The 20,575-nt window shown below is 31.8% G+C and overlaps 3 protein-coding genes across 4 annotated transcripts in view; all 3 read right to left on the reverse strand.

Annotated features, from left to right (window-relative positions):
- The window catches only part of LOC106127646 (mitochondrial sodium/hydrogen exchanger 9B2), a 31,463-nt gene extending 25,282 nt beyond the window's left edge, over positions 1-6,181 (reverse strand). The window contains exon 1 of the mRNA XM_013325800.1: positions 5,531-6,181. Within this exon, the coding sequence (XP_013181254.1) occupies positions 5,531-5,761 (231 nt within the window). The 5' untranslated portion in view covers positions 5,762-6,181. The remainder of the gene's footprint in view (positions 1-5,530) is intronic.
- Positions 6,182-10,712: 4,531 nt separating this feature from the next.
- LOC106127781 (sodium/hydrogen exchanger 9B1) lies at positions 10,713-19,171 on the reverse strand. Of its 2 annotated transcripts, XM_013326021.1 has the most exons (11): positions 18,928-19,171; positions 17,753-17,816; positions 17,383-17,510; positions 16,163-16,391; positions 15,662-15,831; positions 14,075-14,286; positions 13,481-13,652; positions 13,068-13,222; positions 12,594-12,752; positions 11,091-11,280; positions 10,713-10,840 (listed from the first exon to the last, which is right to left on the reverse strand). In XM_013326021.1, exons 1-11 carry the CDS (start codon positions 18,935-18,937, stop codon positions 10,779-10,781), a joined length of 1,551 nt encoding a protein of 516 aa, XP_013181475.1. In that variant the 5' UTR covers positions 18,938-19,171; the 3' UTR covers positions 10,713-10,778. The 2 variants fall into 2 exon arrangements, with proteins under 2 accessions (XP_013181475.1, XP_013181476.1); XM_013326022.1 differs by lacking the exons at positions 17,753-17,816; positions 18,928-19,171 and adding an exon at positions 17,586-17,703.
- Positions 19,172-20,380: 1,209 nt separating this feature from the next.
- The window catches only part of LOC106127529 (sodium/hydrogen exchanger 9B1), a 13,633-nt gene continuing 13,438 nt past the window's right edge, over positions 20,381-20,575 (reverse strand). The window contains exon 11 of the mRNA XM_013325617.1: positions 20,381-20,501. Coding sequence (XP_013181071.1) covers positions 20,407-20,501 — 95 coding nt within the window. The 3' untranslated portion in view covers positions 20,381-20,406. The remainder of the gene's footprint in view (positions 20,502-20,575) is intronic.

Raw genomic sequence — 20,575 nt, forward strand, 5'->3', positions numbered from 1 at the left:
ATATTATAAATGCGAATGTTTAGATGGATGGATGGATGTTTGTTTGAAGGTATCTCCAGAACGGCTGTATGGATCTCGATGAAATTTGGCATACATCGAGAGCATAGTCTGAAAGACACATATGCTACTAATTAAGTTTTTTTTAATACCGCGCGATCGGAGTCGCGGGCGACAGCTAGTACAATTATAATGTTCAAAAACCGAAGACGATATTATTTCATTATAACACATAAGAAACATATTCCCCATACTAAATGGGGATCTTACGCCAAGTCAAGTTCCCCTTCTTATCATTCACATATAACAAAAAGGTAGGTAAGAGAATTGGGTCCGAATTTGGCATCTGCTATTCACACTTATCGAAGAAAACTCGGAATTAATTCAATTCCATGCGTGTCTTCTGTGTGGTCGTGGTATTGCACTAGTCGCGCCATTAGTGCAGTAGTTAATTTTACTGCAGGCTATACCACTGTTAAAGATACAGTTGAATGTTTCAATCAGAACTGATAAGAAAACTCTAAAAGTAAGAAATTAAATACGTGATATCTACTGAATGAAGTTTTTATTACCTTAAAAAGATTATTTTTCTTGTTTGAATGGGTATTGTAAAGTTGGCGTACCATATTAAGAAATGCAAGTGACACGTACTAAAATTTCGGGAGTATGAACTTCCTTATCACGAGCTTGGGTCATGGTCCACTTAACTTTATTTCAATCACATGATGTCTGTGATATAATGTTATCTTTTAAGCAAAGTTGTTTACGAACTCCTTGTATATTGAAAGTTACAATGGGTAAAGGATATGCGCATATTTATTCGTACTACGTCTGTTGCATTCCGAAGTTATACCTTTTGTCGATTTTGATATTGGCGTGTGTTTGTTTTAGTTTAAAATGAAGTTTATTATTTGTATTTTGCACTATGGTGTTCCAAAATTAGTATTTTACCCTTTGTTAACTTTATTTAAAACAAGAAAAGATTTCGTTTTCTGTGCGGTATTTTCAATGAGGTATGTTATCGTAGCCAAAAATCGTTTTTTAAATGATAATTTTTGTTGATCTATCTATTGAGTTAAAATCTTTTGTTTTTTAAGCCGATTCAGTTTATCAGTTTACTCGATCAAGGTGCACAATTTTTTTTATTGTATACTTCTTTAATTGACATGTTATCAATATCAACATTTAAAAATAAATTTTGGAGTGTCGGGTAGTCTTCCATAAATACAGTCTATCTGTCTAAAATAGCGTTAATTTTTCCCAAGGCTTGCTAGTTTAGGTATAAAATAATTAATACAATTGAAAATTATTAATATGCAATATGCCAAGTGAATTAAATGTGTCTTGCCGTGTTAAAGGTTTGGGGCACATAAGATTTGTGTTAAGTGATATATACTGCTATTCCCTAAGCCAGAAAAACATCTGCAGTTCTATATACTAAAAAGACTAAATTGCAAACAGATAAAGTTGTTCAACATAACTAATTATTAAGTTTTTGATTTGAAATTGTTTATGGAATGGGTTTAAACATTCTTCATTTTACTTTTCATCCAAATGGACACCGAGTCATTGCTGTTTGTTTACTGTTCATCTTTCTGGAATTTATCTGCTTGTTACTCCTGAAACAGATTAAATAAAGTAGCGTTCGTAGTTAGGCATCTATAAAGACTTACAAGGCCGAATGGCTATAAAAGTCCCGAATGAAAAAGAAGTAACAGAAACAGTATTGTCAAATCACTATTAAAGATAATAGTAAATTAATGCGATTAACATTTTGTAGAAAGAGCTGTTATAATTGAAACAGTGTAATATTTTTGTGTAAACAAATATTTAAATATCTACAGAACTAAAAAATCAGAAGCATAATTAATTATTCGTGACGATAATAATCAAGTCGCATTAACAATAATCAAACCGGATTTCGTCACTGACTAATGAGAATCGTTTACTGGATCAAATTAAGTTATGAATTTGAACTTTGAATACAAATTGTTATTATTACATGTATGAGAAATTTGTTATTATTATAATTATTATTATATATTAACTATGGTATTATAATTTCCAAGTATAGATAAATTTACGCATTTATGATTTTTTATCACTTCACCAATCACCTATTGTTCATTTCGTTTGCGATAGAAATACAACCATATTACTTTGGTGGGTAAGGGCTGCCACTTACCAGCCTATGAACGTCTTGTCTCTATAATACAAGCAGAAATATACCTTTGATGTACGGTTCTTCGTAGTTTTTATAGTGACGTCTTATATCTGCTAAGAACTGGTAACACTTACCTTAACCATTGGTCGACTAAATATTTTTGTTACGAATTAAGATGTTTGCGTTTGCTTTTAGATCGGTTCTTAACACCGTGTTATTCCTTAGGGATGGCGAAAGACGTAGGCGCTTTAATTTAAATGTATATACTTATTTTAAGCTAAATGTAAAAACGATGATTTTCAATAAAATAATGTAGATTGTCAATAAAAATATCATTTTTTGTTTTTTATGCAATAATGCTTTTCTTTTGTTGACAGAGATTTTTATATTCTTTACAAAGAAATGAGATACAGGACACGCGTTAGGTAAATGACCATTATGAATTCAACGAACTGATATACGTAAATAAATGACATTCAAATTGACAGATTTGGATTAAGGTTGATCTGATTTGAATGTAGGTTATTTAAGTATATTCACATTTAAAAAACTACAAGAGAATAATTTTGATATGTAATGATAAGATTTTTTCCACTCGCTGCTATCGGTGTAAGCCGAATGTAAACATTAGTTTTAGATTTAAAAAAGCTTTGCAACAGTAAGCATAACAGAGCTGAAAGTAAATTAGCATTGAATATTAAAATTAATAATCTATATAAAATTAGAGTTATTAATTCAAAGACACTTATGGATGTATTAGTTGGCAGAGTTTCAGAAATTATCTATACTTTACAATAATATTACTCAACATCTGAGACATACTGATGCTATGACAGTCTTTATTGTTGTTATTTTTAAGGAAACCTTGCAGATGAGACCTTGGTTAAAAGAAGTGGAACAATGCTTCCATTGCAATGCGTAAAACACACTTTCCACACAAATATGTATGTATGAAAAGTGATTAGTCCAAATATTTGTTCTTAGCAAAAGAATGAATATACTTGTTATACTTAATTATTAATACTTCTAGCGATAAGTCTCAGCTTCACCCGGTTGGCAAAAAATATATGTCTGATCTCTTTTCGGTCATATCAGTACCCTCCCCGTTCATTAATTTAGTTTTCTTGTCTATTAAGTACTAACAACTTATTAACACTGCCTTACCCGGCCCGTGAGCTAAATTTTCGTTTATGCTTATTTATTGGGATCTTGATGTTTTAACAAATTGTTAGAATTATATATTGTGAATTAAAAACACAAAACTTCCGGAATAAATAATACACATGATGGTGAAAACTGTATATAAATTCAATTCGGGGCTCAGTAGAAGCTAAACAGAGGTCACGAAAAGCGACTTCGTTTAACTGCATAACATCTAATAAAGAGATTATACTCCAAATGTTACCTTTAAAAAATTAAATTTATTCCTAACGTAAGTGATCAAGAAGTATAGGTAACATAATTTTGCCTGTCCAAAAGTTACAATTTTTATTGTTCAGCCGCATGTTTTCGCAGGAAAGACAACATCTTCAAATATAATTTAAGTTATATTAGCCTTAAAGGTATAGCAAGTTTTGTGATTATAGCGTATTAATGGTTATGTTCGCGAAAGTAGTTTTCCGTTAACGAGCTAGATTTCTAGCGCAAGTCAGCTTAGAACATTGTGGATAACTTGTCTGGTTTGACTTCTTTCTAATGAACTATTGACTAGTGTCATAGAGTAGAATCAGAGGAGACCAGACACAGATTTTTTCTGAAAGTTTTACAATTCCCAGATTAAACATACATTATACAAAAAAATGTAAATAATATAGAAATAAAACACCGTCTTTAATTATAACAAACGTAAGCAAGTGTCAAGGGGAAGAATCAATTAAAGCATTGTATCTAAGACTTACACGCGTTTAATATGTATAAGTCATCGGTTTAATAATAAAGTTTTTTATATTTATTGTTTGACTTCTAGGAAATATAAATATTTTTGTGCACTATGAATCGTATATCATAGTCTTTACTGACCTAAGTGTTTGCTCTTAATGATATGGAAACATAAAGTAGCTTATCTACTTTTAAGATTTTCGATTTTGATTTTTAATTTTAACTTTTTTCGGAATAATTAACGGTAATTGTGCACCTTGCGGGTGAATAAAACATTTAATGATTTTTCAATTTAATGTAACAATTTAAATATTTTTACAGGTAAGAAAAAAAGCCATAATTGAATTACTTATAAATATGCCAATTAAAGTTTTAATAAATCATAATAAAGGAAGTGTAACACCGTTTTGTTTCGATGCACAATTAGATGCAATTAACTCTTCATTATAGCTAATTGAGAAACAATATTTTCTTTTAGTAATACCTTATGTTTGATAATTATATTATCTCTTCTAATGTTATTCCACGTTGTGATATTTATTTGTTCAGTTATATGTTAGGGTTGTCGTGAGGTGAAAATTATTCATTAGAATATTTTGACACTCAACATTTTTAAACCCTTATGTTGTTGATTAAATTACCTGATATTTCTACCATTTCAATAACCAATATCTGGTGATTTTAGCTGATTTTAAACCATTGTCAACTAAGATTGTGATATCGTACATAAGATAATGGCGCTATCATTGTTCGTCTGGGATTCAATATGTTTCAGATGCATAAATATATAACTAAACTTTGTTGCTGGTATTCTGCTATTAAAAATAAGACTTACGTTTGTATATGTTTCGTTTGTATCGACGCCGATAGTCAACGAATATTTATAGACATTAGATTAAACTTGAGTGAAAAAACATTACAAGCTTCAACGCGCGTGTATCAAGAATTTAATAGCTCATTGCATACGTTACTTGATTCACATAAGAAATTAAAAATTCTCGAAGAGTTCTTATCATAAAAAGTTATAACGCGGGCGTGCATTTTAATTCCTAAAAAAATTCCGCGCTCTAACAATGTTAATTTTGATTACACTTTATAGATTGTCATGTGATAGATACAACAAGTGTTAATGTCAACAATGGAATTGTTCCTTTGTCTGAGATTTAAATAAGAAATTATTATCATTATTTTTCATATTATTTTGTGTTATCCCAAGGTGGCTAGCTAGTTGACGATAATCTCCAATCGTCACGATCTCGTAAATGTGATAAAAGCATCACATGCCTCAGGCGTCATGGCCGGTAACTTTGTTTATTTACTTCATATGTGAGATGGAATTAATAAGCACATCAGCGATTTGACTGACCAGACTGCTGCAACGCTTTACGCGAGGCAGACGCTAGACCTAAAAATTCGCAAAGTATAAAATTTCGCAAATTTTAATTTGTCGTGTAACTAATAGCAATCAAATGGCAAATAGAGGTACTTTACCGATGTGGCTGAACGCGAAGTCCTGCCGGTGCCTCCGGTGGTCTGTAGGTGTAGTTTGACGGCCTCGACGCCGGATCTCTTAGCCCGTTCCCGCGGGATTCCGGAGGTCGCGCTCTGTGTTGATGTATTTTTCGAACGCCGCACCTCTTGTTTCGCGCCTCGTTTCTCCAACTTTGGACTACGCGTACCTTTTTGACTTAGTTTTGTCGGTCGAAGCTCGCGAGTTTTCATCTTCACTCTATCTAACTAATAAGCGTTATAGCTACTTCATTTTGTATCATCGTGCCCGGCGATGCCAAGAATCGAAATAAATTTGATTGGAAATGGTCTTTTTCTTCGATGACAGGTTTCAGATAAGATATTCAATTCAACGTAAATATCACTGATAAAAAACAACAACACAGAAGTCACCTGCCTCGAATACGTGAGGACGGAGGGCCTTTTTTTTAGCACCTCGGCGCGGTCACTTAAGTGAGTGCCTTAAAACTGGAGCGAGGCGGCTTCGAGCCGCGGCGATATTGTCGTGTTTTTCAGAAAACACTCGGGCGGTTTGTGATCAAAACAGTTAGATGTTGGTAGTGCACGATGCCGATGCCGGTATCGGCGTGCGACAGGCAGAGCGTTGTGCGACGTGCGTGGCCGGCGGCGGCGGGCGCAGTCCGGTCGCACTGGCGCGCGCCCGCCGAGCGCGTTTGAGCCTTTCCGCCGACGTCGTCACATATTAATTAAAGGGATCTTGTGACTTAAAATACGAAACGCTATTCGAACATCATTAACACTAATGTACTTCACAATTTGCTATTGTAGGTTAAATAATTTAGTTATAGTACTACATTGAAAGGTTCTTTAAACCTAAGCATTTACATATTCTTTCCCTCGCTATTTATTATTTAAAATTCCATCATCTAACATTATTTAACTTAGTAAACAGTTACGCTTAATAATTGAACATGCCTAATGAAATGGGGATTTCTTAACTCAATTAATTTTTAAATTCCATTTCTGAATGTTCTGTTTTTTTGTAACATACTATTTACTGCAATATAATATAAACAGTAAATTGAAATTTAATAACGATGGTAGGTATATAACGAGACGTGAAATTGTTTCTTAATTCTTAAGATATACACGGTGTAAAAATAGTTTGGAAAATAGTTCCTATGCATCAAATACATTTAATAATATAAAAAATGGACATCGTAAACTAAACTTTTCTGCTCAAATACATAAAGCTCTAGTTATATATTAATTGTAAATTTGACACTCCTTGTGGTATTAACATGTTATAAAAGGTTTGACAAAATTGTAATTATGCCCATTAGCTCTCTCTCTGTTGGGTATTTTTTGGTCTAAGTTATTATTTTTCAAAAAAACGAGAAAAAACTGTTTTTCGGCCCTGCTACTTATCATAATAATAAACACGTTACCGTTAAGTTGTATATATCAGCAGTTTATAATTTTAACATCTATTACTTTGTGATATGAGACTAGGCGAAATTTTGAAATAAGGACCGAGAAAATCTAACGGTGGCGTCTACACCTTCATGAAACTAAACATACCAATGTGGAATTAGCACTAACATGTCACCAGGATATAAAAGCGCTAAATATGTAGGGAGCAACTATTCAAAAGACTTGAACGATTTAGATCGTCATCGAATAATTAAAATTAGATAGTATTTCGATATTTTTTAATATTTTACAATTACTACTATGATTTTACAGAAATATTATTAACGATTAGTGTATTTTGTTTTTATGCTGTGTCATAAGCTCGTTACAAATACAGTAAATTGATTTTATTCAGTGTCAAGTGCATAGCGCTACCGTTATAATAAGAAACGTTTCTTTGAAAATAAAGCATGCTGTACATTGTAGGAAATCATTAGTGATGACATTTTTACCACGCATACACTTCTACTGATGCCATCCTTTTTCTCTTATGAATGGAAAGAGTATATGAATTAACTAAGTCTCTAGGACACATCAGATATGAGACATTATTTTTATCTTAACCAAAAAATTGAAATTAAAATCTAATTATGAGAATTTGCAATTCAAATTAAATTTTATATAGTATTAGGAACAGAAGCACTGTTGGGTTTAGTTTCATTAGGAGCTTCGTAGGGAAGCACGCGCCGCTGTTCGAACCCAGTCTCTTGCCATTCGTCATGGCGGAACGTCCGACATTTTTGTTTGTTTACTTTCGGCTATCAATTTGTATTATTGTGAGAATTATTTTGAAATAGCGTTAAGTACGTTATTTCGTTATTAGTTCTTTTGAAAAAAATACTTTTTCATCGAATATCTAACAATAGAATATCAGAAAAAGATACATCGACGATTAAAAGAGTATAGAGTTTTACATATAAGAGTATTATAGATAAGCTAGCAGAATATTGAATTAATTTTAAAGAACGTAGATTATTAGATACTGGCCGCTCAGGAAGTCGATTGTGGTGAGTGTTAATCAAGAGCGTTGTTATTATATTGCTTGTTTCGTCAAGTGTTTCACATAGCTGTTGCATCGTCACGTGGAGGATTATAGTTGATAAATCATGAGTTACAAGTGAAACAACTTGTTTACTTTATCGGACACTTAGGAGCAACGGTGTTTTAAAAAATAGAGATAAGGAGAGTGAAAGACTGACTAGTCAACAGGTTGTCATTATCACGGGTTAACATTTTATTTAAATCATTAATGATGAAGAATTGATTTGATGAAAAATTACAAGAAATCATTTTTTAAATTAAGAAAAAGTCTCTAATGAAGTTGTAAGTAATATAAACAATTATTTATTTAAAAAAAAAACGACTTAGAAAGAGATTTTATGTTAGAAGAGTAGCAATAATAATAGTTAAACCGGAGAAGGACATTCAGATTTTCAGAATATTTTTCTAGACTGGCCTCTAAGAAGAATCTGGCAATGTTGATGAGTAACATATAACAATAATATGCGTAATATATTTTAAGTATTAAATAATACATACACCACTTTTTTGTTTTGTTATAAAGACTCTTATGTACCTATATGCTTTCTAAATTTGAAAACAATATTTCTTGAAGCTTTAACAAAATTTATTGTGGATAAGATAGAAACGAATAGATAAGATAACATTTTAAGATTGTTTTCAATGAAGATTGTAAATGAAATCTGATTCTAAGTAATGCGACAATTTGTTATATTAATTTTAAATACCTTAATAAACAGGAAGACGTAAAAACAAGTCAATTAACTTCTAATTAAAAAAAATAACACGCCGATATATTCGCTAGAAAAATTTCAAATATTACCTATATTAATAACTACGTTTTACCCGCGACTTCTTCCACGTTAAATTAAAAGAGAAATGTATTAATTATCCTAGGTATCCTACCAAAGTATGTTCTACATCTGTGCAAAATTTTATCGAAACCCGTAAAGCCGTTTTGGAGATACGTAGATGTAAACATCCATCCATCTAAGCCTTCGCATTTATAATATTAGTATGATAATCGGCTTTGTAAACGATTTCAATGTCTAGGGTAGCTTCACACAAGTCATAATTTGTAATAATCTACAACACTAACAGCAAACTTGAAAGTGTGGCCTCGACCTCAGGGCGTGTCAACTATACACAATATTTTCCACAAATATTCCAAGGTTGTGTACATTTCAGTTAGAATACGTATAATACTAAATTTGCTAACTGAAGGTTTGTTAGTATATTTTTATCAAGAAAGTCGTCACAACTTGTTATTAACTGTTAATTGTGCTAGATCCCTATAAGTAGTGACATACAAAAATTTTAAGTTTTTAAAAAATGCCATTTATTTTTTTAATATAAGAGGGAGGAATTTTTATTCTATTTTTCTGGTGACCCTTGTGACCACCCCTATCATCCCTCTTCCTATGTACGTAACCTTTTGGGACAGCCCTATATACATATTTTATTTTTTATTTTAATGGTTTACATAAATCAGGGAAAATTTCAAAAGGCACATGAAATCATAGGTGTAAAAATAAATTATTAAGTTAATCACTTAAAAAATAATAAGTGGATTTTTTTTGTGTTTTATAGATAACAAATTTTATTTCATTCATAATATTATGTATGGCTGAGAAGAGATAACGTGTAAGAAAATACTTGAAGTAGCGCCATCTTTTGCATCAACGAAACAATTGAAGCACGAACGTATCTCGAGAACACTGTTCATGAAAAACTTTCATGATTAGAAGTAGTGACAATTTAAGTCGTTAGATGTCCATGTTATAAAAAAAAGAATACGCGTAGTTATAAAATTGCTGCCTCTCGTTTCTTATAACGCACATTTAATTAGCTTTGAATTTTTAGCGCAATACCATTTTATATGTAGTGTACTATGACTGAAAACATTACTAATTTCGATACACTTTTGTCCAAGTAAAATAACAAAATCCTCAATTGAGTATTTTCTTAATATGTAGATTTTATTACCCTGGTTCTGTTTCCGTTATTAAAATTTTCAGATTATTTGAATATATTTTCTTTCGAAAACACTAGGTACACACACTAGTTTGTGTTTATATGCACAAAATTGGTTTAACAAGTTGTATGACAAAGAAAGAACACCCCAAGTGATTTTTAGAACCCTTATAGGATCACTTTGTTGTCCATCCGTCTGTCAAGACCCTTTTTCTATAAAACCCGTGAAAGTATCAAGTTGGAATTTATTATGTTTGAACTTAGATCACATAATCTAAAGGAGTGAAAAGAAATATTTTTGCAGATCACTGCAATACTTAGCTAATACCGTATCGTATGCCTTGAAGTTGAAATGCGTAGGTTTTGAATAATATATGTAGCCTTCTAGATTATAATCTTAATATAACCATTTGTTTGTTTTATTCTTAAGGTTTTATAAAATAGACGGAATTAGTAAGCGGTGTTCTTTTGATATCTTAGGCATAACTTATGAAAGTTTTAACAAGATAACTTTAGTTGGTAGAAAAGTTCAATAATTGCTAATCGAATATTGAGCCTATGCTAGGTTTACGAACAAAGCTACTTTTGTTCTTAAATATTTTAATAAATTTCCAGGCAACTACGAACATCACACATCAATTATCTATAAAATCAAAAAACGGGTTTAAGTTTATTATTAGTTTTTTATTTAATAAATAAAAAAAATTAAAATAAATTGTATTAAACTATTTTGGCTTACGTATATCTTTGGTCCCTAGAGTTTGTTTCTATAAATTTATTTAAATAGATTTGTTTACTTAAGTTATAATTTAATATCTTCGATAATAGATGTGTCTCTTGATGTTCGCTTGTGAGATTCCAAGTCTGCAAAAAAACGTTTATTACGTCAGAAAATACAAAATTGATAAAATTGGTGATATGCTGGGAGCAATCTAAAACAGGCCATATACGTTTGGTTTTGCATGTTGATTCGGACAGTTTACTTGTAAAATATGCATGTAAAGTCAAAACCCATACGCTAAACCTTACATGTGTGCTAACATAAGGACGATGCCACACTGTGGAGCATTTATCTTTTTCTTCGTTAAATATGACAACAGCAAAATATGTGTACCTTTATCGGTTTTTGATTTTGATTTTAATAATACTGGTCCCAAATGATTCGTGAGTAGATAGCCGATCGGAGTCGTGATCAGTATAGCCTGAACAACTAGCCTCATCAAATCTTCGGCGTACTTCATTTGGTGGTCGTCGTCCGAGTCTTTCATTATCAACGTATCGATGGCTAATGGACAAAGAACTGCCTGCAACAAGTAAATCTGTTTTAACTTAGAAACTAGAGGTGTACAATTTATTTCATATCAGCATAGTATTAATAGCAGTTAATCTTGTAACAACTAAAGTCACATCGTCAAGCCAAAATGCTGACGTAAAATTCTAGTTAACATCTGTCTAAAAAATAATCTTTGGTAACTATGAACAGCGTTAAGAACACAGTATTGTGGGCGCCTTGAAGTCTCGATCTTACATTTTAATTAATGTCATTTAAGATAAGGTATCAAATAAATTGACTACGCTTAGATGCTTCAGTGCGCTAGCATGAAGAGGTCTGTTCATCTTGTCTGATATTAATAAGTCTTATTTATGATACAGTTAACCAGCATTTATATTTTGCTGTGATCTCAGCATTTGTAACAAGAAATATAAGGCCAGAAAATCTTTACATTTTACACGCACCTAAATGGCATTAAATATAATTATAGTAACTTAGTATTGTTTTGTATATCACATATGTTGTTTATGACATTACTAAATAATTTAGGAGTTATTAAAGAAAGTATAAATTGATTAACAAAATGTGTTTTTAATATTTGTTGAAAACGGAATCCATAAGTAGGAAAGTAGAATTAATATTACTTGTGAGGAAATTAACTACACTTATAATTCCATGTATTTTAAAACATTTCTTTTATAGTATAAATGTCTTTGAGTTAAGTTACTACATGACTCTCTGTATGTTAAAGTTTTCATAGCAATGCCTTCGTAGCTATTTTGTGCTCACATTCAACTTTAGACTCATTAGCTTAACAAGGTGTATGACATTGTCGTGGGATAATTTGACGACACTATAGCTGTAATGAACTCCTCAGTGTCGCTTTTCCTTAAGAAATTGCTAGCGCAGGCTCACTTTGGGGTATTACTTTGAAGACTTAAAAATGTACAATTTGAAGAGTTTATAAAAGAATGTTAAACTATGTGTGTCAGATCATACATACCCAAGTTAGTGTTGACTACGCTTAGGGTGACGTAGTGATATTTTGGTTCTAAAAATCGATAAACACAGTGGTGCATAGTGCGGTCAAACATGGACGTTTAGATTACACTACAGTCCGATCAGGCGCTTAATAACTACGGACACCGATACCTTTAATTTTCTTTAAGTAAATCAAATATTGCAAGTTTTATTAACATTACCTACGCTATGATTGTTCTAACTAAGTTGATGATTAATTGTGTAAAACATAATTTATAAATAGACTGTTTAAATTAAAGAAAAACCACTATCAGCTCAAAGTAGGTAACACAGGAATATTAAGACCTGGTTTGATATTATTACCTCGACAATAGATTTAGGTATCCAGGCACAGCATATAAAAAGTTTCTCCTTTATGGAAAGGTTCCAACATACAAGAGCAGCGATGAGCAATCGCGTCGTAAGTGTTATGAGAAGAATTCCGAGTCCCAGTAACATTGTGTCCGTCACCGAACTGTGTATCTGCAAATCGACCAATAAATAGTTTCAATTGATCACACACGCTGATAGCCGGAGCGAGAACAGATTTTAATAGTCAACAATGATATCATAATGTAGCATAGTTCATTTTCCATATTGCATTCATTGTTTAGTATGTTACGTTTATTTTTAGATAACTATAAAGCCAATGGGCTATAAAGGTAAATTATATATAATTTCTATGCAAATAGTTATATTCCACATTATAAATATAATATATCTTCAGTATCTTCATTGTAAAATGCAGTGTAAATGTACAAAAACGGCTTGGATACATCTAAAAAAAGAACATCGTACCACAAAAAATGTACCAGTGTAGGCGAAGAGAACAGGTTCGCAAGCAGACCAGAGAACTCGGTACGCCGTGGCTGCCGGGTTGTGATTCAATTTCCATCCCTTCCGCGCCCATTGCCGTGCAGCTGTCGCGTTGCACGCCAGAACTGCGATGCCGCCTGGAATTAAGTCGCAAAAATGTACCGTAAATATAAAGTCAAAGGTGACGTAGAACTATCTTCATAGTACAATTTGAATATTTCTTCACTTAAACATTAGTTACTTTTTGATTACAAAAATGACTTATTACATTCAAAATACAATAGCAAAATTCAGTTAAAAATTAAGACAAAATACATTGAAAGGTTTGATAGTTAGTCTTAAAATATTTTATCTGAAGTGTTGTCACTAATTTCGTATGCCATAAAGTGTCTTACCCGTGCCTCCCCAGCCTAGTGCGGCCGTAAAAAAGTTAGCGAACAATCCGCCGACGAGCACGAACAGTATCCTTAGCTCTGTGACGTATGCGTCCCGGGCGTGAGGCAGGAGCCGCGCCAGCGCGCCCCAGCCGCCGCCGAGAGCCGCACCCGCCAACAGCGCCAGCCCCGCCTGCACACAAACTTTCACAATTTTCTCTCCCTCAAGCGTATAAAATGCTAATTTGATAACAACCACCGCAAAGATTTATTTTTGATGTTTTAATAATTTTAACACTAACTTTATAAAGCTGAAGTTTATGCAATTACATATATTAGTAGTATTATTTGCAAGTCACTATTAGTAGTAGTATTTGCAAGTTATTATTATAATTGAGTCACTTATGCATTTTAGTTACAAAAAAACTGAAAGGTGCTAAAATTCTTTCAACGTATCATTAGTTACAGAAAGGCTTGATTAAATTGGAATCTCTATAAGTCATATACTCCATTGTCAAGTTAACTTATAGTTTATCAAGTTTTAATTACAAAATAATTAATATACCACTACTATCGAGGCGAGAACTTCGTAACACACATAAAGAGAAAACTTACCTTGATATATCGATAGAGGTCACTGGCGTTAGAGAACATAAAGCTGAATATGAGTCCGAAGACTCCGACGCTAAGGGCAGTATCAGTGCCTCCGGCTGTGCAGACTAGCTGGGGCCAGTTCTGACTCCTGTCCGGCTTGGTACCATGCCGCTGTATCAGTGGCATTATCACCGGACAAGATACTGACGCATACACTGATCCCAGCAGGAATCCTGTATTATTGACATTAGTGATTCCAACGAACGTGTAACGTGTAAGTGAAGAATTTCACTGCCGAATGACTTACATATATTATAAACGTATAGCCACAGAATAAGAATGTATTATATTTATATATAATTCTAACTAGGCTACTAAAGTTTTTTGCGTTCTATACCAAATATGTGTAAAAGTGTCTTAGAATAACACTCAAAAATCTAGGATTTTCCAGGTGCCATACGCCTTCATTCATATGCAAGTACTATGTACACATATATTGAAACACCACTGCCTGGCCTAGCTTTAGGTGAGCACTGCATGCGGTTGAAATGCATTCAAATCTTTCGATACGAGCCCTACAACAGAATTTATTGAATCGCCTTTATATTGAATACACATCGCACCCCATTGTCATCTCGATCGTGACAAATTTTATATTCCATACAAAATGGAACACAATAAGGAAGTTAAATTTTAATATCATACAAAATCTTGGCACTGAACAGGATTTTTATGTCAAGGTCACCTACTGTATTAGAAAGGAACTATTTTTAATATTTCAATTTATAGCACTTTGTTAAAAATGTAACAAACAATCTTTCTAAATATTATATTTCGTTTAAATTACAAAACCGATTGCGAAGAAAATATTTATGGAAGTGTAGTTTAAAAACTACTGTTATTACAGCAACAAGAAATAACAATTCATCTGGCAGCGTCGCCGTGCTTAAACTATCCTCAAGGAGTCGCAGCCTTTGTTGAAATTCACAGTAACTTATTACTTTGAAAGTTCATTTTCATGAATAAACACTTCATTGAATTTAATTAATAAAATCCTCTTTAAGGTTTTAAGCTAAGAATATTAGATAAATTTAGTGGGTTATTTTACTTTTAACTCTTTATTTTACTTATCTTGGATTTTCAGCAGTTAATGTTGATGTTAAGGTTATTGCATCCGATTCGCATGCGCTTCTCCTCAATTTTACTTTAGCGGAGGCAAGTTGCTTTTAAACTTGATGTATTTTCAGGAAGGAATATACATTATATTATAAAATATGATGCTAAGAAAATGATATGGCCAAAGGTATTCAGTCGTCTTGTATAATCTAAGAAATTTTATTAAGTTTTACTTATTTTTCTCAAAGGAAAAAAAATGACTAACTCCCGCCACAGTCCATATTGATAGTCACTAAATTACCACTATTTTAGTAGATTTATTATGAAATAACATCACTTTAATTGATCATAGACTGAGCGCGGTAATAAGATCTTGCTATGAGATAGGCAACGTCGTAATTCCTACGCATCTTAACTATTTACATGTAAATTACCTTTTTTAGTTTATGCGAATAATTTCAATAAAATTCGTAAAGTATCTGAGACACTCACCCCATAACCAAGGAAATCCTAAGAAGTAGTGAGAACACAACGCCATGACAACTACCTCAGCCGACCACGGCAGAGTGCCCAGAGAGACAACTTGCTTCCAGTTGTTTTTCATGTAATCCATGTCCCAAGCTAAAGATCCCTTGCCCAGAATTATTACTGGATATATTTTTCTGTCGAGAAAATTCAATAAAAGTAAAATAATAAAAATCGAATTGAATACCACCGATCTGTGTTACTAAATACGGATTCGACATTTTGTTCCCATAGTCTTTAAAGTAATTAGAAAAAATATGTTTTATTGCGGGATATTACGTAAATATTTTGTGGCGAGTCGCTAACTTTTTACTTCAGCTCTTATCATGTGATCAAAATACTAGTTTTAACAACATTTACAGTTATAAAGGCTTCTAATAATATTATGCAATATAAACACTGTGAATGGAAACGATTCAGTAAATCATTTAACTCATCATAGCTATTAATAAAGATAAGATAATGTACCGTAAAAATGCGTCAATGTGAGAATAATGTCGCATGTCGAGAAAGCCGAAGTGTCGGGCGAAGATGCCGGTGAGGAGCGCGGCGAGGAGCGGTGGTAGCGTGGTGAGCTCCTGCAGCACCAGGCCGCTCGCCCACGCCACCGTCGCCACAGCGCCTAGCCGGAACCACTTGCCGTCCCAGCCCCAATCGTCGTCGAACGCACACCATAATAGACCCCAAGTTAAAATTCCTAAAAAATTAAGCATGATTATTATGAAAGACAATAATTTGCATGGGTTTAGGATCATCGGTGAACAATGATGAACAATAAACATAATATATTAACGGGTCCCTTATAAGGTCTAGGTTACAGCGAGATTACAATATAAGGGTTTCTACACATGAAATCGACAAATCTTCTATTGTTTAAAATCTCCAGAATACATTAAAGTCCTAACCATAAAAAAACTTGGACAGTGTTTTAATAACATTTTTGCTTACAAATATATCAACTCATTTATCGCATGCTGATTACATTACAAGAAATCATGATTATTGACATATGATTATGCGTAGGCTTCCGAAAAGCGATGACGACTTTCCTGAATATTTTCTGGGAACATTATATTTATATTTTTATTTTTAATCGATATTTGTTGGACTTTTCTACTATTTTTTGTACGTCATGTTTTATTGAATAAAGTTATTATTTGTCTTTTTACTCACATCTACCGTTATAAAATGTACTAGCAAAAGAAAAAATGACTTGTGGCCAAGCAATTTTACGTGATCGAATGAATCGATTGAACGAGGTCAGTTAAAGGCTATTGATCTTAACAAAACACTTATTGTTCTGTTTATTTATTTTAAGAAAAAGTATGTTAATAAAAAAAAAACTTTGACACACAGTATCTCCAATATTTAAATGTGTTATATTTTATTTTGTTAACGAAATGTTATGGGATGTTTTTATAACTTAAAAAAAATATCCATACGTTAGTCTTCTAGCTAATAATTTCTAAATACTATCTGTAAAAAACTAGTACAGTTTTGTTATTATAATATTTCTTCTTTTCTTAGATATATAAACCATTTTAATTATTCAAAATATGTATAGCAATAAATATAAAATATAATATTTGTTTGATTATTGGGTTAATAATCAATATTTATGCGAATTTTAAAAGGCTCCTACTATTATAAATTGATAGCTTTCTTTATAATAAGTTAATTCAACTTACCTATAACACCAAGAGTTAAGTAGTGAATAGAGTCTAACTTGATTGTTGTAAACCACGACCGTTTCCTCACACGATTATTTTCTATGAAAACTTTTTCCACTTTGGTATTCGAAATCGGAGGAGAAGACCTGAAAAAGCAACGTTTTCTTCTTAATTTGAAACTTTTTTTTAATTTAAAGTTCCGTAGCAAATCACAAACGCACTGCATATTGCCGCCCGCGTTCTCCCTACTTGCTCTTCCGACTAATAATCTGTAATGTTCGTCCATAAGACTTTGATTTATTATGATAGAAGAACACACGTAATTAACGTTCTTATAAAGATACGAATGATACTAAAAATAGAATGATCAAATAAAGTACTTACTTACGTATTCACTTCCTTCTGGTGGTGCTCAGTGTCAATGCGTTTATCAATTTTTTCAGCACACTGACCTGTGTAAAAGCCTTGCAATGTTTTACCAATGTCATAGTAAAAGTGGCGATATATTGAAGTGGAGATATATATATATACACATATATTATTTTAATAATTATTCAAATACCGCATTTTTGTATATATATCAGACTTTTGCCTAATATACTGCGTTTTTCTGTTATATTATATCATTTGTCTTTTGTTTAATTTCTAGTAGAAAACATTTAAAAGATTACGATTGCGTATAATTCCAATCATAGGTTACGTCCAACGCTTTCGATATTTAAGATTCGATTTAAAAAAAAATAAACTTTTACTGGCGTTAAGATGTAGAAGTATTTCTATGTAAGTTTAATTGTTTAACTTGTTTTCGAATCTTTTAATTTGCTAGGTGAGCCTACATTGCTCCTCAATAATAATTGCTAAACAAGGTAATATTTTATAAAACTTCCTTTAAAACGTGTTTAATATTATGGATCTGTGTTATCTTACAGTCTACATTTTTCATAGGAGATACGTATAGAATAGATATTTTCCCACAGTGTCAAATATCAAAGATAACGAAGTAATTAATCATTTTTTTCGGGAAAAGACACGAGTTTGTGCTGTGGGTTATTTAATACTACTATAAGACCGGTAGTAAACATTTACACGGAAAATCTGCTCAGATAAAAATTTGAATGACCGGTCATAGTCATGTGATTTAATTGACTTTCTCAATGTTTTGGAATTGAAAATCGACTGTACTAAGGCAGTAATAAAATATTAAATCTTGATATTCGCATTGTTAATGTGCAATACATTGCATACAGCTTTAAATTATTGTTTAAATAAATGTTATTTTTTATATATTTAATAAATTTTATATAATCTCTTTGCTTAGTTTTTCATCGTTTTTGGGGGAACTTAATGTTATTTTAATATGTTCACATATAATCGTTTTTAACTTTCATATTATCGAAATGTTAAAACTAATCAACTTAACGACGAATGCTAACGAAGTTTGTCGTTAACAACTGTCCCTTATCAGATAAAGTAATAATAATAGAAATTGAAACTAAATTAGATTTACTTAAATAAAATTAAACTATAAAATGTAGTTTTATTAATACATATAGACTCACTTACATTCATTCATTTTAAATAAAACACATTTAATATAAATTGCACTAACACAAATAAAACGTTAAAAATATATAAATATAATAAAAACAACTACTTTATGTTGACTTAACAAATGACACATAATATACAGGCAGAGCTGTCGTCTGGAGTAACTAAATCCTTTGAATAAAATGATCAACGGTCGGTGTAGCTCAGGGCCACAGGCGCCATGAAATATTAAGAAGAGCGTGACGTCACGATCCAAATCAATAATTGTCGTTTCGAACTTATATTTCATCGCCTTGAACAATGACTTGGCCATTGAAATGCTAAATGTTTAATTAACAGTGCATGAAATGAAGTTGAACACGTCTTTAACATTAACTTAAAAAAAATTATGAATTTATAATATCTCTGAAATTATCACTTTTCAAAAACGGTGGACCGCAAACTGAATAACCTGTTCCTAGCAGTGGACTAACATAATATAATGACGATATATTTTTTATAAAAGCATTAATTGGCTTCACAAACTTACTTTAGCAGAATCTTTGTTTTAAAGAGTGTTTTACCATAATAATTTCAAAATTGACATTTTCAGCTTCTAATTTCAAAGCTAAACCGTATGGTAAGCATAACTTTTGTAATGGTATAATAGATTTGTCCATAATCTCCAAGATTAAGAGATAGATTAGAATGGAAAATGTTTTATTTAAAGTCAAAGATTGCTAAGAGTAATCTAATTACACGTTTACAATGTTTAACAAACATTGTTAAACGTCGTTCACTTTATTTGCCTACTGTATTTGCTTTGCTACTTGTCTAATTTTTTTTATGGAACAATTTTTTGATATTTCTATTTAAATAATGACTTGCGGTAAGTACAGTCTGCTGCTCTGTTATCACAGTCGCCTTGATTTTATATTTGTATTTTTTTGCGATATCTGTCATTAGGTAATTTTTGTCCAAGCCCAAACGGAATATAATTTTGACAAAAAGTAATAAACTTTTCTAAAACATAACTAATGGTTCGGTTACTATTGAATTGACTTCTGGGCGAATCCATGGAATGACTAATTAATTTATGGAATATTTGTTATGTTTGATTTTAGGTTAGGTTGTATCTACTTAATATATTCAATGTTGATACTGTGACAAACTTCGGTTTTGACATCATATTCCATATGCATAGCATCGAGTTTGGAAAGCCGAATCGCAATAATATGTTCCTGTATTTATGTAGACTATGAAATTTCATAATTCTATGTATGTTTTTTGAATGTAACTCATTATTTTATCAGTAAAATATTTCTAATACTGCAGCTTGTTTCTTGGAATAGTTAAATATAGTCGATTCTATGAAAATACAAATGAAAAAAATAATTTCTTTCAATGTCATGTATTTAAAAATAAAAATACTGCTTTTTTAATTGATTAAACTAATGTAAATCAAATTACTACTTAAAAAAATTAGTTGATAAAGCACAGGCTCTCTTCATTTTTCTACTCGTCCATAAAATGAACTGACGTATTGGTGTTTTTTCTCCTGGTCACATCATATACCTGGGATTGGATTGGACTCGGTGTTTGATGAAACTCTGCAAGAATATATTTATTTAAATTGTTTTTTTTATCATATAACTCAGTTGAACAGTAGGGCTAATATAGGTAC

The sequence above is a fragment of the Papilio xuthus genome, unplaced genomic scaffold (assembly GCF_000836235.2).
Source record: "Papilio xuthus unplaced genomic scaffold, Pxut_1.1 DF824655.1, whole genome shotgun sequence".
Lineage (NCBI taxonomy): Eukaryota > Metazoa > Arthropoda > Insecta > Lepidoptera > Papilionidae > Papilio > Papilio xuthus.

Excerpts from the sequence above, each read along its gene's own strand:
- LOC106127781 (XM_013326021.1), bottom strand. Across the intron at positions 13,653-14,074 it reads ACCTCTATCGATATATCAAG|GCGGGGCTGGCGCTGTTGGC; the intron begins GTAAGTTTTCTC and ends GTTTGTGTGCAG. Across the intron at positions 11,281-12,593 it reads TACCTAAATCTATTGTCGAG|GCAGTTCTTTGTCCATTAGC; the intron begins GTAATAATATCA and ends TACTTGTTGCAG.